This window comes from Panthera pardus, unplaced genomic scaffold (assembly GCF_024362965.1).
Source record: "Panthera pardus isolate Hobbes unplaced genomic scaffold, ASM2436296v1 HiC_scaffold_12, whole genome shotgun sequence".
NCBI lineage: Eukaryota > Metazoa > Chordata > Mammalia > Carnivora > Felidae > Panthera > Panthera pardus.
The window spans coordinates 6,806,851-6,821,686 of NW_026526677.1; the positions used below are offsets into that span (position 1 = coordinate 6,806,851).

A 14,836-nucleotide genomic window follows, 5' to 3' on the forward strand; every position below is an offset into this window, starting at 1 on the left:
AATCCCAGCTTGGCCTCAAACTGTCAACTTGGCTCGACCCTCGTGGCTTCCCGGGCCTCTGTCTTCCAATCCATAAAATGAGGCAATCAGACTATGAGTGCTTTTCAAACTTTTCTTTTCCAAACTCCAGAACCTCTCATCGAAGGAAATTTTATTTGATCAGGGAAGTCTGATGACCTAGGACTAGATTCCAAGCTGCAGTGCCTTGCTTACTCCATCTCCCGGGTGGTCTCAGTGCTCCACCAGGGAGCCCTAGGGTCCTAAGGAGCTCAGTTTAAAAATCACCGGGCCTGCTGGTCTCCCTAGTTCCTGCCTGGATATTTCACAAGGCCCCTGGGGCCTGGCACCACCCTCATAATACACAAGGCTGCAAATAGTTATACTTTTATCGTAGCCCAAAAGATTCCGATTAAAAGGCTGGCTAGCCTGTGAAGGTGGGGGCTGGAGTCGGCCTCGTGGCATGGCTCAGGTCAGGGGGCCGTGGCTGCAGTAGAGCTGGGACAAGGTCCTGCTCAGAGCGGGTCCCAGATTCCTGCACAAAGAGAGAGGCAGGTGAGGCTCAGGCCCCGGGCCCGAGCAACCCAGCCCCAGCCACTCCCTCTGGGTCCTTTTCCTTGCCGTCACCTCTGCAGTTGGCCGCACTTGATGGTGCTCAGCAGCAACTCCTGTTCCTTGGGGGTGGCACAGGCATCATAGGCGGCCAGTAGGCTGGGGGGGGGGGGTGGGTGGGCACAGGCGTCATAGGCGGCCAGTAGGCTGGGTGGGGGGTGGTGTTTGAGTTTCTAAAGCTTGACAACAGCGGACAGCTGGCCCACTTTGAGTGGTGAGGTCAGCATCACGGGGGACAGGCAGAAGAGGTCAGCACGGGGTAGAGGGGTCAGGACCACTGCTACACTTCCTGAGCCTGGCATTCAAGGCCCTGTTCTATCCAGCTCACGCTCCCTTCGTGCTGCTGCAAATGTTCTCCAAGTATGGCCATTCTTGGCCCAGTCTTCATGGCCCAACCCCTCCTCCAGAAGCCTTCTCTGCTGCACCAGGCAGAATGTCTCCCTCCCTTCCCTCCCTCCTCCCTCCCTCTTAGTGGCTGAGATACTGTCTGGTCCTAGCTGGCTCTGTTTTCCTTACCATCTGACGTCCACTAACTCCTCTCCGTGAACTCAGTCGGGTCTGTCCAGCCCTCGAAGAGCCAGACCCCCCTGCAAAGCACTGGTTGAGCTGGATTCCACGCAGGTAGGGCAGAGGCAGAGGACCCCTAAGGGGCTCTGTTGCAGGCCTACCTGGCAGGGGTGCTGTACCGGTCCACTATGGCCGCTGCCTTCTCCCCACTCACACCGCGCACCTGCATCAGCTGTCGGGCGAACACCTCGCGCACTGACTGGGCCTGGGACGGGGGAGGACTGTATCAGGAGTGGTCCGGGGCCGGGCCACCTAAGGCGGCGCTGGGTAGAGGCAGTACCTTGTTCTTGATGGCTCCCGCGTTGAAGTCACTGAAGGTGAGGAGTGAGCAGAGAGGATCTGGAGAGGGCCCAGGCCTTGATTCAGGGTCCCCGGAGGTTCCCCAGGGGCGACTGCGTAGGGTATGGCCCTGAGGGAAGAGGGAACTGAGGCCAGGACAGAGCTCTAGCGGACAGCCCCCAGCCAGTCCTTGCCCGATCCTAGGCCTCCGTGAGCCAGCCTGAGAAACAGACGGTTTGCTCCCTCACCTTCCTTGGGGGAAGCCCAGGGCTCGAGGACAAATACACCCGCTCACCTGGTAGAGTCTCTGCAAGCCCCGCGTCATGAGGGCCAGGTAGGCAGCCGACTCCTTAACGTCCGCCGTCCGCTTCACAAAGAAGCCGTCGATGACCTGGGGAAGAGGAGGAGCCCACCCAAGAGGAGGAGGGGATCCTGGCGGGAGCCGTGGACCACGGGGTCCCTGCCAGCCTGGCCCTGCCCCCTCGGCTCACCTGAGTGTTGGTGACAGCCTGCAGCAGCGTGCTCTCCGGAAGGCTGAGGTTGTTCGCCGAGCAGTGCTCCTCCACCAGGTATATCCGGTGCCCCAGGCCACAGCGCTTCAGCCGGAACTGAGGAGGCAGACAGACGGGCAGGGTCAGGCCCGGATGCCCACCTGCCAGCTGTCTACCTGTCACGCTCAAAATCGTCACGGGACCCTGGGCCCACCAACCCACCTCCTCATCCTCCCTAGCGTCTCTGCCTGTCTTAGAGCGGCCTCCACCTTTACTCGCACCGTTCTCGTTGCACGGACACCCCTTCCACCGTCTCTGAATGGTGCCCGTTCTTCAAACCTCTGTTGGCCTACACGTGGCCTGACTACACAGTTAGCCCAGCAGCCGGCACCGAGACTGAGCTGCTTCCGTCCCGCTCCTGGAGCTTTGGGTCCTATTTATCCCGGACTGCAGGGGCCGGCCGCCCGAGGGTACTCGAATACGCTCCTCAGTCCGGTCCAGTCACCCTGAGCCCCTCCCGCGTGCCTGCAGGGGCTCCACGGGTCGGATCTGGGGGCTGCTTGGGTGCACCTCTAACGGGAACTCTGCTTTGAGGCCACCCGGAAGTGCCCCGGGCTCCTCTGGGCTGAGGAGGAGCCCTAGGGCAGACAGGGAACTGGGAGCACAGTGAGGCCAGTACGGGAACCTTCTGCTCGTGGAAGCGGCCATCCATGATGCTGCTGTTCAGGTCGTCCAGCCGCTTGCGCTCCACGATGTGGTCCAGGACGAGCTCCCCAGGTCTCGCTGCCAGGAAGCCAAGAGGGGTTCTACTGGCTTGCGTGTCCCACCCCCCAACCGGGCCCGGCCTCTGCTACCTGCCCTTCCGTCCACGCCCCTTACCTGGGTCTCCGGGCTCGGTCTCCTGCGCCACCCACACGAAGTCCCCAACGTGCAGCTTGCGCACCGTGTGGGTGACACGCAGCCGCTGTAGCTCGAGGAGCAGCTCTTGCCTGTGCCCGGCCCTGGGGTTGCGAGACCAGAGGCCTAGATCAGGACGCCTGATCGTGCCGCCTCCCAGCATCCTCCCCCTCGCTTCCCCCACCCCACTCACCCCTTGGCTTCACCGATGTCCACACACAACAGCACCCTGTACTCTCCAGGCCCGAGCTCCAGTGACAGCTGCTGGGCACTCCCTTCGCTGGCGCCACTACGAGGCGGGGAGGGGGCGTTGGTGTGTCTGAGGCCAGAACACCAGCGCCAGGCAGGTTCCCCCCGACAACCCACAGTGGGTGGGCAGCTCAGCTCTAGCTGACGGAGACAGGGTTGGCCTCATTTCTGGGACCCCTTTTTCTCCCCTGTCGTCCCCCTCCCCGCTCCTCCTCACAGCTCAGCGGAGGCTGCTCCTGGCTCTTCTGGCTCCGCCCCAGGGGGCTCCTCCGGTCCGAGGCCCACATTCAGTGAGCTCAGGCCCTCTGACTCAGCCAGCTTCTGGGCCAGCTCCAGACCCTCAGGGGTCAACGAGTACCTGGGAGATGGAGGAGAGGAACACAGACCTCCCTTTTTCACTCACACCTGGCAGGCTCTCCCGCCGGCCCCCAGCGAGGCTGGCCTCGCCAGCCTCGGTGACCCTGCACAAACAAGTCCAGTGGCTTCCACGCCCCCATGCTGTGTTCTTGCTCCCCGGATCAGCATCCTGTGGACCTGCCCAGGGATATTTCTCAGTCTGCAACAAGCACATCTCAGACAGACTTTCCCTCTCTCCGGAGCGCCTTTTCTGCGTCTCTCCCCACTACGTTCTGAGACGCGACAAATGCCGTGTCCTCCAGCAAAGCCTGTCTGCTCTTACAGTAACCTGTGGCACCCTCTCCTCTCGGATCCTGCTGGGACTCCAACAGTGGGGGCTCCTGGGAGCACAGTCCTCCCTCCCCCAACTATCTCAACAGCACGAGGCCTGAGATTAGCTGGGTGACTGTAGGGCCCCACTTGGAACATCATACCACATCTCCCCCCCTGCACCTCCTGTAGTTGACCCTACCTGGCTGGCTGGTGTGTCCTGAGAACCAGGTTCCTGTGGAGGAGGGAGCGGAGGGCTGGCCAGGGTCGAGCACTCCCAGGAGCCGCCTGTCCACAGGGGAGGAGACCCTTAGAAAGCTCCTGGTACTACCACACGTCCAGCTCCCTGGGCCCCAAACCACTGCTTGCTCCCAAGAAGAGAAGTCTCTGGTGGACTCGGGGTCTCATCAAGAGCCACTCGGCTCCACCCTTTCCCATCTCAGTGCTCACCCTGGGAGTTTTCTGGGCACACCTCCGCAGAAGCTCCTCCTTGGTCAGGAAGCCATGACCACTAGGATTCTGGAACCAAGGCAGAAATGTAACCGAGGCGGGTTCAGCACTGGGGCCAGTCCAGTCGCTTCCAGGAGCCTCACGCCCCACTGCCTGACTTCCCCTGATTCCTGGGACTACCAAGCGCTCACCAGGTGTTCCCTGTAGAGCAGAAGCAGGACTGCCCGTGCTCCCGAGTGCCGAGCGGGCCGGTAGCTGCCACGGCCTCCTGCTTTGGGCTGGGCTGAAACCTGAAAGATACACAGCAGCTTTGAAGAGGAAAACCAGTCAGCCATCAGAGACCGAATCCCTGGCAGGGCTGGGGTTCAGGTTCTATCTCAGCGCCTGGCTCCAGACAAGTCACGCAAGCTGCCTCTGTTTCCCTATCTGTAAAATGGCTCAGATGATGGGCCGGCCTGTAAAAGCTGCAGCGAAACGGTGGATGGTTGGAGTGGGGGATGGGAGCAGGAGGGGGGGGGGGGTCAGGGGTGTAACTGGCCTGACCCAGCCTCAGTTCTACCACCCACTGCACGACAGAAGTAGTAAGGAAAAGCCAACAATAGCAATGCCCACGACTTACTGGGCTTGGCCCCCTGAATAGCCTGATCGTGGAACTCCTCAACTGACTCTGTTATCATTCGGTATCTCCATCCACAGAGGAGAAAACGAAGTACGAGGATAAATCATTTGCCCAAGGCCAGGCGTCACTGGTGGGAGATCTGTACCCAGGCCTGATAAGTCCCCCAAGCTACAAAATCTTACTCCTGCTGTTCCCATTTTCCTTTTCACTACCCTTGCCCACTCCTCACTGGCACGGAAGAGTCCTGGGCTGTGGCAAGTGGCCCTTCTGGGGCTGGACTCTTCTCTCCAGACGGTGAACTTGGAGCCTGGTCACCTGCGGGAGCAGAAGACAGTCAACCCCACGGAATCCAACAGGTGGGAAGGTCTGAGACGCTGCCAGCTCACGTGGTAGGTGAGACAGGTGAGGCTCCGTGTGTAAGCCAGCCACTAGCCTGAGCTTAAACAGCAACTTGGACATGAGTGAGGTGCCTGAAGCTAAGGCATACCGGATGATTATGGAGACTGCTCCCGGGGGGAGACTCGGGGACCACCGACTCCTGACCCCAGCGCTCACCGCCTGATGCTCTGTGCTGCTGCAGCCGCTGATCCAGCATACGGCAGAGCCTGTCTCCGAAGTGTTGTAAGATTTTTGCTTCCTTGCCGCTGCGCAGAGGCAGTGGGTACCGCCGGAGGGAGCGCAGCGCCTGGCGGCGGTGGGGGTACGGTACTAGGTCAGGGCGGGCCTGGTTGTCTGGTTCCGCCCGCACCTGTCCCCATTAAGCCGAGACCCACCTTCTGAAACACGAATTGCGTTCGGCGCCCCCTACTGGCTGCCTCGTCCCGCCATTCGGTTAGCCAGCGTATGAAGAGCGGGTTGGGGCAAACCGGCAGCGGGCGTTTCCGGCCCATGCGGACCGGCGCTGCCATGAGCCCCAGGGCGGGTCCTCTGGCGCCTCGCGCCGACGGGAATGGGACGCCGCCAGTTCTGGAGACGGGATTCGAACACCTGACTCGAAAGGGTTAGGGCCGAACCTCTCCAATCACGTGGTCCCACGCGGGGTACTAACTAGACGAGCCTTCCGCTGCCCTCCCCGCCCCTGCAGTACTCCAAGTGGTTGGTGCTGAGAGCTTTCTCTATACCCTTTCACCCCCTCGCCCCTCCCGGCCCAAACCAGCCTTCGGGGCGGGCCCCACCCAGACCCTCGGAGCCTTGACCCGCCCTTTCCTCCATCCCAGATTCAAGAGTGGGGTCCTCTTTGTGCGAGACAGGAAGGCGGACAGCGCCCCCGTGTGGCTGGGAGGGCTGGCTGGGGTGGTGCTTAACACCGAGTAACCTAAGGCTGTCAGTTTCAGTCTCACCTTTGCTGCGGAGGCTGGAGACGGGGTTTTCAGAAACGGAGAGGTGGGGGGGGGGGAGGGACAAATGAATACAGATATATTTGCAGGAGGGACATCTAGAAAGGGCTCCAGGGATGGAGATACAAAGGTAATGTAGGAGATGCTGAAGGACCTCCGAAGAAACGGAGGTCCTCAACTGGGAGGGAGCGGAGCGTGGATACCCAGCAGTGGGGGAGGGGCGCAAAATAGGGGACGTATTAGGAAGGCCAAAGCTAGGAGGACGGAAGGGAAAGAGAACAAGTTGAAAAGGGACAAATAGGAAATGCTAGAACTCAGGGCAGGTGTGTGGAGGGAGTCTGAGATGGGCATGTGGTTGGATTCAGGGGAACCGACTGGAGGTAAGAGCCCGGACAAGGGTGGAAGGGGAGAACATGTCGATTTCGTGACTCATTGGAGATGAGAGACCCTCAAGGAGGTTTAGGTTTAGGCTTATGCAAAAGGAACCCAGGTTGAGAGACGAGTACAGCCGAATTCGGCTCGACGATCTCGCCGGGAAGTTACAGCCTTCCCCAGCTGTTTTACGGAAGTATCGAGGCGCAGGTCTGGGGCCTTCGAGGAGCCGAGAGGAGGGCGCCGGAGCTCCAGGCCCGCCCCTTCAGACTCCGCCCAGCCGCGATTCTGCACGCCCTCCTCCCCCCTTCCCCCCCGCAGCTAGCTCCGAACTCCCGCCTCCCTCCCGAGGCTGCCTTATAAGGAGCCTCCATCGGGCTTTCGGTTTGGCACCACCCCCTCTAGTCTCTTGTCCTAATAAGGACATCTAGGGCATCCCGTGGCTAGGGGCGGGCGGGAGCGCGTCTCCAGGGTAACTTCGAAGTCTCTCTCCCCCTCCTTGTTGCTCTTGGAAACTCCCCGAGGCTTGAGAAAAGTGGAGCCAGCCTCCTTTTCTGGCAGGGTCGTTTACGGGGCTGGGGGTCGAGCGGCGGCCTCCACCTGGGGCTCCAGGCAACTCGGCTGGTGGGCGGTGCAGCAGGATGTCTCTGACTACAATCCCCGGCATGCCCTGCGAGGGGCCCCCACTCCCGGTCGGGAAGACCGGACTTGCAACCCTTCATTTACATCCTTTATTCCAGTGATGGGATGCATGTCCCCAGTTCCCTTGTTTGCGACTCTTTATGTGTTTCTGTAGAGCTTATGGCCATTGTCATTGTTCGAGGCCAACGAAAACTCCCGTACCCTCATCCGTTTTGTTTGAAACACAGGCCCACACAAAGCTGTGTCTTAATTCTCCCGGGTATTAAGTTAGACGTAAGCCTGGCTGTCAACTCGAGAACGAGAGTCAAGTCTGGTTTAATATCTATTTCCCCTTTTCACTGTGTCTAGCACAAAACCTTTGAACTGAATTGATCGCACAAAACCGTGCCCTTCTCCCTTTATTGTTCCGTGAATTTGTCAGACATCTTTAAAAAAAAAGGACAAAGCTCTATTTTCAAAGACTTCCTTGTAGCCTTTCCCTGGTGGTTTTTTTTTTTCTTGTTCTAATTTAATCGAAGTTGCAGATAGCCTTTTCTCAGTATGCAAGTGGCTTTGCACATGAAGGGTGCTCAAGAAATTTTTTTATTGAAGACGCCTTACACTTTCTATTCTCCTTGCTCTAGGACTGGATTCCAGGTCAATGAATAAGTTGCTTCAATTCAGAAAAGCAAAATTTTCAGACCAGAAAGTGCCAAGATGGATCTTAGGAAACAGTTTCGCTGCGGATAAAGAGCGGCGAGGTCGACGACTCATTTTCGGGTCCCATTACCTAGAGCCGGGGCCCTTTGCTCAGCTGAGCGTTTCCTGGAAAATTGGGCCAATGGGCGCGCTCTCCGTGCCATGGCCCCGCCCCTCGTGGCTGCCTCGGACTACGTTTCCCAGCATGCAATGTGGCGCTGGGAGGCCTGCTGGCGAAAAAGACTCCGTTACCCAGCGAGCCCGAGAACGGCGCAGGACCCTTGGACTTCACTTCCCGTCGGCCCGTGGGGAGGGCGCCGGAAGCCCGCCCCGCCCCTCATTGTGCGGCTCATACTAAACGGAAGGGGCCGGGAGAGGCCGCGTTCAGTCGGATCCCGGCAGCAGCTGCAGCGGCTCTCGTCTTTTCTGACTCTCCTTGCTATCTCCCTTTCGCTTCCGGAAACATGGTGAGCAGCAGGCCATGGCGACTGAGGGGTGGTGGCTGCGAGTCGGTCTGCGCGCGGGGGAGGGAAAGGGGGAGCGACGTCGGCACCCCCTCCCCCAGCGCCCCGGGCGGGATGAGGGTCTCGGACCGAGGGGCGGGCGGCGTTGGGACGCGCGTGCGCGCCCGCGGGCGCTGGGGAGGGCTGCCTCGGACGACGCTCGCGCGCCCCCTGGACTCCCTTCCCCTCCCCCACCGCGCTGGTGCGCTCGCGCGGACACCGACTGTGGGGGAGGGGTCCGTGGCGCGCGCGCGCCCGCCCCTCGCGGAGGAGCCGGGGACGCGCGCCGAGGCAAGTCGGTTCACGGGGGCGCGCGTTCGATAGGAGCATGCGGCATCGGAACTCGGCCCGGGGGGCGGCGAAGGAAAAGCGCGCGAGCGGTCTTGGCGCGCGCACCCCACCCAAGGGCTGTTCCTGTCTCCGCGTCACCCTCCCTCGACTGGCGGGTCTGTCTCGAGAGCAGGTGGCAAGGATGTCTGCACCCAGGAGGGGCGGGGGCGTTGGGCCAATGGAGATGCGAGGGCGTCGGGGTCCAGGCACTGGCGATTGGAATTAGGGGCTTGCACCGCGCGACACGGAGCCGCGGGTTTGCACCGCGGAGATCACCGTTCTGATCCGTAGCGAGGGAGCCCACAAAGCGATCAGGGTTGTGTGCTCCGTACATCCGGCAGAGGCTGGAACGGCGCAGTCGGCCGGCGCGTGCGCATACGCTCAGGCCCCTCCGCTGGGCCCGAAGCCCTGGACCAGCGGGGCCTTCGGCTCTCCCGGATGGGGCCTGAGGGTGGAGCCGAGTTTGGGGAAGTGACCCAGGCGGGCACCGCCCGGAAACCACCCCGCCCGCCCCATGTTCGGCCCCAGGGCTACGAGAACTGAAGGTTGTGTAACTTGCCCAAGGCTCCAGCCGGCAGCGGACGGGGCTGATACGCCGGTCGGTAAAAGCGATTCCTTGGGGTTGAGGCCCTGGGGGTGCTACTGCCTCCGGGCACAGCTTTCTCGCCCGGACCGGCCGGGCCCTGGCGAGCACTTTTCTCCGCCTACTCCGGAAGCGGCGGAGTCACGTGGCCGGCTTCTGCAGTTCCGGGAGTGGGGGGCACAGCTGATTTCACTGTAGGCGGTAGACCCTCTCTTGTTGAGGGTGTCCCCCAGGATGGCCCAAAATAGACGTTTAAGAAGCTTTCGGGGTCCGTGGGCACTTGGGTTTGGCCTGCTAACTTCTATCAGCGATCTTGGGGTCCTGCATTTTTCCGGGAGGACAGGGAGGTTATGGGGCAGGGCCTTAATTAGGGATTGTGATTTCTGCTTTGGTTGAAGAAGACCTCGGCAAGAAAGAGGATGGTTTGTGTAACAACTGCATTGAGTAGTTCTGAAAGACTTAGCGAGGGTTGTTGAACTCATTGGTGTCTCACCTACCATTGTGGTTCTGTTTGCAGAAGAGATGGCTATCTACGACTTGAGTACCTGGGTCCCCTTTCCCTATGTGTGAAGTTTTGAGTCAGCACTTTTATCCAGGAACTGAAATTGAGTACTTTAAGAAACGAGTCAGTAGCTTGTGGGTTCTTTTAATTCTGGGCTCACATCAAAGCCAAGGTTCTGGTCTTCACACGTCTGCAGTTTCTAGGCTGTAAGATGTTCGGTGGGGGAGGATGATGTTGAATTCGATGATTAGAGGTCTCTCCTGTGATTGCCATTCTGGGGTTGTGTCCTGTCTAGTTCTTGGACAGTGGCTTGGGTGGGAAAATGGTGACATTTATCTTGGGAAGGGGATTGATGAGCTCTTGGGGTTGAGGACCGTATTTGTTGGCATCTATGCAGATCTCCTAAGATTGCGAAGAAGGGACTTTACAGGGAGTCCCAGAAATCTTTCATTTGTAAAGTATATGTGGCTCATTCTCCAGGCCTCTGGTGTGGCAGTCTCTGATGGTGTCATCAAAGTGTTCAATGACATGAAGGTTCGTAAGTCCTCAACACCAGAGGAGGTGAAGAAGCGCAAGAAGGCGGTACTCTTCTGCCTGAGTGAGGACAAGAAGAACATCATCCTGGAGGAGGGCAAGGAGATCCTGGTGGGTGATGTGGGCCAGACTGTAGACGACCCCTACGCCACCTTTGTCAAGATGCTGCCAGACAAGGACTGCCGCTATGCCCTCTATGATGCCACCTACGAGACCAAGGAGAGCAAGAAGGAGGACCTGGTGTTTATCTTCTGGTGAGACCCTCATGCAGGCACTCCCTCCTGTCACCTGCCCCAGCCCTGCCCCACTCTTCCTTCTCAGTATTGAACCTCTGTGGCTCCTGGTTAACCCAGAGGTGTGTGTTTGGGGGGAGGGTGTTGGAACGAAACACTGGTCAGAGAGGAACTTGATAAAAGCTTGAAAGCTGAGGACCAGTTCAGGGGGTTCTTGAGGTCCTCTCCCACTTGAGGGCACTTGCTAGACTCCAAGAGGGAATTTTGTCGCATGTTCTCTGACTCTCTTTCCCTCCAGGGCACCTGAATGTGCACCCCTCAAGAGCAAAATGATTTATGCCAGCTCCAAGGACGCCATCAAGAAGAAGCTGACGGGTAAGGGCCGGCATTGGTGCCATGTGCCTCTTCGCTCAGGCTTTGGCTGCAGGTGGGGGGTGGATGGCATGGTATACAAGATACCTCCCCCCCCCTCCCCTGCCTGCTGGAACGTAACCTTGTCCCTACCATCTGTTCTGATTGGCTCCTTCCCAGCCCCGACTTCCCCTCCCCCAGTGCATCCTGCTCACAGATGCTCTCATTCTTCCTCACAGGGATCAAGCATGAATTACAAGCAAACTGCTACGAGGAGGTCAAGGACCGCTGCACCCTGGCCGAGAAACTGGGGGGCAGCGCCGTCATCTCCCTGGAGGGCAAGCCTTTGTGAGCCCCCTCCAGCCCCCTGCCTGGAGCATCTGGCAGCCCCAGACCTGCCCGTGGGGGTTGCAGGCTGCCCCCTTCCTGCCAGACCGGAGGGGCTGGGGGGATCCCAGCAGGGGGAGGGCCATCCCTTCGCCCCAGTTGCCAAACAGCCCCCTCACCCCCTGGACCTTCCTCCTCCCTCCATCCCTGACGGTTCTGGCGTTCCCAAACTGCTTTTGATCTTCTGATTCCTCTTGGGTTGAAGCAGACCAAGTTCCCCCCAGGCACCCCAGTTTGGGGGGGGCCTGTATTTTTTTTAACGATGCCCCAATTCCCCACCTGTTCCTCCCTTTTCCCATGCTGCCAACTTCTAACCGCAATAGTGACTCTGTGCTTGTCTGTTTAGTTCTGTGTATAAATGGAATGTTGTGGAGATGACCCCTCCTCGCGCCGCTGGTTCCCCTCCCTTTTGCCCCTGGTCTTCGCCACTCATGGAGGCGGGACCAGTAAGGGACCTTCAATTAAAAAAAAAACAAACACACACACGACAATAAAAAGGCTCACTAACGGGATGTTTGTTTCAGGGTTGGGGCCCCAGGGACCTTGGGGCTGGGGGGAGGTGTGCTGAGATAATGAGCAGCATCTCTTTTCTATACCAGAGCTCCACCCACCCCCTCCTCACTTGGCCCCAGCAACTGGCAGAGCCCCCCTCTGACACTCCTAGGTGGTGCCGCAGCTGGTGCCAAACTGGCTGTTGAGGTGGCTGAGCCAGGGTGCACCCGCTGCCAGTCACAGGAGTCCCTTGAGCAGAAGGGGCTTCGTGCCTGAGCTCTTAAGCCCATAGCATTTCCACGGGTGGGTCCCTGGTCGCTGAGACCCGTTGCCTGACTCCCCGCTCAGTCCTGCCTAATGGAGGCTCTGAGCTTGCAAGTTACAAATTGCCTCTTGAGCTGTTGAGTCCGTCTGTGAGGTTTTCTTTGGTTTTTCTCTACCTTCTTTCATGGATGGCTGATTCATCTGTGAGGGCTGGGTGCAGTGGCTGCTGTGAGTCAGAAGCCAAGTTAAGCCTTTGGCCTCCTGCAGATGTGACTGAAGTCCAGGGTGGGGCCAAGCCAGGTAGAGCCCAGGACTTCAGACCCAAGTGTCTTGGGTCCCACCTCCCTGTGTTTAATCAAGAGGGTGTTGGCTGTGGCCCTGAGCCTTCTGCCAATATTGCTGCTGGCTCTCCAACCTGTACTTTGGGTTTTCACCTGCCTAGGAGGTAAAAGTACCCTAGAAGTTGTACCCTAAGGGTGTGGATGCAGGATTATAGTTCCCCACTCCCAGTCACCTGAACTGGAGGGGAAAAAGCCTCTTGGTGTTAAAGCTGGTCCCTTAGTTCCTTGGAGCTTGCCAGTATCCAAGAGGGAAGCAGGAAGGAGTAGTTACCTTTGAGGACACTGGGGGGGTTACCCAGGGTCTGGTCTCCATGGTACCCTGGTGAATCTGGGCCCTGGAGCTGTGGGAAGTGAGGACAAACAGGCCTCCTTGTAGCAAGAACCAAGTTCTTTATTTGTGAACAGGATGGGGACAAATGAACTCTGGGGGTGGGGTGGGGGACAAGGTGTGGGGGCTGCCCCTTGGTCCCCAGGAGAGGAGGGAGGTCCAGGTCCCAGGCCTCCCCAAAGTTGGGGTTCTGCTTACCTGTGACCAAGGATGGTACTCATGCTGCCCTATCTTCCTTTCGTAGGACCTGACACCTTTGGGTGGGAGTAGGGCTTGGGCTTGCCCTTGCCCTGGGAGGTCATTGGGCCTGGCTAGTGGCTGCTGTGGGGGTGACATCTTGTTGGGGTGAGAAGGGGGGGGCTCTTGCCACTAAAAGGCCCCAGAGCAGGCTCTGGCTGCTCTAAGGCTCCCCCTTGAGCGCGACAAGGGTGTTCCGGAGAAGGAGGGTGCTGGCCTGCATAGGAGAGAGGTCCTTGATGCCCCCCCCCCACCCCCTGCCACCCTGCTCCCTGCTTCAGGGTGCTCCTCTTCCCACACCTCCTGTCCCTTCCGTCCTTGCATTCTTATCCTCAGCAATAACGACCACCATTTGTTGAGGGCTTACTGCTGATGGTGGTAAGGGAAGGGGTCCTGGCGCAAGAGGAAACCTGGCCCTGAACCTCAACTGGGGCTGCTCAAGGTCCACCTCCCCCTTGACACATACTTGCAAGCATTTGGTAAGAATCTAGAGGTCTGGGAGTGGATGGCAGAGGGACAGCAAGACGGCACGGAGGCTAGAGGGCTCACCTTGGCGTGTTTGAGCTCCAGCTCTGCCAACTCGATGAGGTTCTTGCGGAAGGAGGACACACGGCGGGACTTGAAATCCATGAGCTCTGGGGAGGAGGGGGGAGAAGTGGGGACCCTGGCAGGGAAGGCTGCCCAGCGGCAGGGGTTGCGGAGCCACGGGGTTTACCCTGCTTGGCCGAGTCAGAGAGGCGTTCGAAGCGTCGGCAGCACAGTTGCTGGTTGCTCTCCGCGGTCCGCACCTCCCGGTTCCTAGTACGCGCCTTGTCCAGTGCCTTGTTGGCGTTCTCGTAGTCGGCCAGCGCCCGCAGCCGCCGGTACAGCAGGTCCTGGGGTCAGCAGGGGCACGGGATCACTGGTGCCCACGGCCTCGCCTGCTTGCCCTCCCCTGTTGCTCCTGCTGTTCTCCAGCCCCGAGGTTTGCTCCGGGGCCGCGTCTCACCTTGGCCGCCTGTGAGTCTCGCATGTAGTATCTCAGCATGTCTGACAGCTTGAGGTCCTCGTCAGAGGCCACTCGGCCTTCCAGCTTCTGAATCAGGAAGTTTGGAGGCTGGGGAGGGAGCTTACAGAGGGGCAGCTAAGGGCTGGGGTACTGCTGCTCATCTTAATATCAGAGAGTCCCTGGATAACCGCTCTAGGTCAAACCCTGATATTCAGGGGAGCAGGCCAAGGAAAACCACTACAGTGGCATCTCATCTGGATCTTGGGAAGGAATTAGACAACAGCCAAAGGCGCTGCAGGTGTGCGAGCCTAGTATGTGTTCATGAGTTTAGTGGGGGCACTTGGACGGTGGTGGTTGGATCCTGAAAGGCCTAAAATGCAAGCTAAGAACTTCGGGCTTTGTATTTGGGGCAGTTTCTGGAAGCGGCGTGGTCACTGAAGGGCCTTGAGCAGGGAAGAGATGTGATCCAACACATTTTAGGAAGACTGGCACGCTGCGGTGACTCTTGGAGAAGGGGAAGTGTGTGTCTGGGGCAGGATGTTGGCGATGCAGTGCAGCCTGCTAGAGGCACGTGGCGCATCCTTGTAAATGCCTTGGCAACCCTGGTGCCCACCCCCTCCCCTAACACCACACACACGCACTTGAGGCTGGATCCCTGTCCCCACTCCCCCTCAATAGGGTTTAACTAACGGTGAGTCCAGGGTACCGCTGGGTCCAAGTCATCACTGAACATTCCAAAATGACCCTGGAGCTTTCTCCATTTTCAGGACTCTTTTGTCCCCTGCAAAGGATCGTTGGGTGCCCTTCCAATACAGGAAGCAGTACTCACCCTTAGTCGTTCAAAGAGTTCTGCCAATTTGAGGAAGCTCCTAGGAGGCAGTGGGGAAGAGTTAGGGCAGAGATCTTG

The 14,836-nt window shown here is 59.1% G+C and overlaps 3 protein-coding genes across 7 annotated transcripts in view; 1 reads left to right on the forward strand and 2 right to left on the reverse strand.

The window, feature by feature from the left end:
* Window positions 1-98: 98 nt before the first annotated feature.
* On the reverse strand, window positions 99-6,002 carry MUS81 (MUS81 structure-specific endonuclease subunit). Of its 3 annotated transcripts, XM_019415017.2 has the most exons (16): window positions 5,601-6,002; window positions 5,383-5,512; window positions 5,057-5,142; window positions 4,400-4,498; window positions 4,209-4,277; window positions 3,961-4,046; window positions 3,310-3,450; window positions 3,037-3,132; window positions 2,826-2,947; window positions 2,632-2,729; window positions 1,947-2,063; window positions 1,751-1,846; window positions 1,457-1,585; window positions 1,278-1,381; window positions 625-708; window positions 99-532 (listed from the first exon to the last, which is right to left on the reverse strand). In XM_019415017.2, the coding sequence occupies exons 1-16, from the start codon at window positions 5,733-5,735 to the stop codon at window positions 466-468; spliced, it is 1,659 nt and encodes a 552-aa protein (XP_019270562.2). In that variant the 5' UTR covers window positions 5,736-6,002; the 3' UTR covers window positions 99-465. The 3 variants fall into 3 exon arrangements, with proteins under 3 accessions (XP_019270562.2, XP_053755413.1, XP_053755412.1); XM_053899438.1 differs by lacking the exon at window positions 625-708; XM_053899437.1 differs by lacking the exon at window positions 5,057-5,142 and having other exon boundaries at window positions 5,315-5,512.
* A 2,189-nt stretch (window positions 6,003-8,191) lies between these two features.
* CFL1 (cofilin 1) lies at window positions 8,192-11,791 on the forward strand. Of its 2 annotated transcripts, none has more exons than XM_019415016.2 (4): window positions 8,192-8,323; window positions 10,255-10,562; window positions 10,840-10,916; window positions 11,132-11,791. In XM_019415016.2, the coding sequence occupies exons 1-4, from the start codon at window positions 8,321-8,323 to the stop codon at window positions 11,242-11,244; spliced, it is 501 nt and encodes a 166-aa protein (XP_019270561.1). In that variant the 5' UTR covers window positions 8,192-8,320; the 3' UTR covers window positions 11,245-11,791. The 2 variants fall into 2 exon arrangements, with proteins under 2 accessions (XP_019270561.1, XP_019270559.1); XM_019415014.2 differs by lacking the exon at window positions 8,192-8,323 and adding an exon at window positions 8,673-8,822.
* A 955-nt stretch (window positions 11,792-12,746) lies between these two features.
* The window catches only part of SNX32 (sorting nexin 32), a 13,719-nt gene continuing 11,629 nt past the window's right edge, over window positions 12,747-14,836 (reverse strand). For both annotated transcript variants that reach the window (XM_019415012.2, XM_019415011.2), the window contains 5 exons: window positions 14,759-14,798; window positions 13,930-14,016; window positions 13,657-13,816; window positions 13,491-13,576; window positions 12,747-13,158 (listed from right to left, as the gene is read on the reverse strand). In XM_019415012.2, the coding sequence (XP_019270557.1) occupies window positions 13,105-13,158; window positions 13,491-13,576; window positions 13,657-13,816; window positions 13,930-14,016; window positions 14,759-14,798 (427 nt within the window). In that variant the 3' untranslated portion in view covers window positions 12,747-13,104. The remainder of the gene's footprint in view (window positions 13,159-13,490; window positions 13,577-13,656; window positions 13,817-13,929; window positions 14,017-14,758; window positions 14,799-14,836) is intronic.

Coding starts and splice junctions, on each gene's coding strand:
- MUS81 (XM_019415017.2), bottom strand. CDS start 5,735: ATGGCAGCGCCGGTCCGCATGGGCCGGAAACGCCCGCTGCCGGTTTGC. Junction 4,499..5,056: donor CCCAGGACTCTTCCGTGCCA/GTGAGGAGTGGG, acceptor TGTATCTTTCAG/GTTTCAGCCCAGCCCAAAGC. Junction 2,948..3,036: donor GACATCGGTGAAGCCAAGGG/GTGAGTGGGGTG, acceptor TCGCAACCCCAG/GGCCGGGCACAGGCAAGAGC.
- CFL1 (XM_019415014.2), top strand. CDS start 8,688: ATGCGGCATCGGAACTCGGCCCGGGGGGCGGCGAAGGAAAAGCGCGCG. Junction 8,823..10,254: donor CGGGTCTGTCTCGAGAGCAG/GTGGCAAGGATG, acceptor CTCATTCTCCAG/GCCTCTGGTGTGGCAGTCTC. Junction 10,563..10,839: donor GACCTGGTGTTTATCTTCTG/GTGAGACCCTCA, acceptor CTTTCCCTCCAG/GGCACCTGAATGTGCACCCC.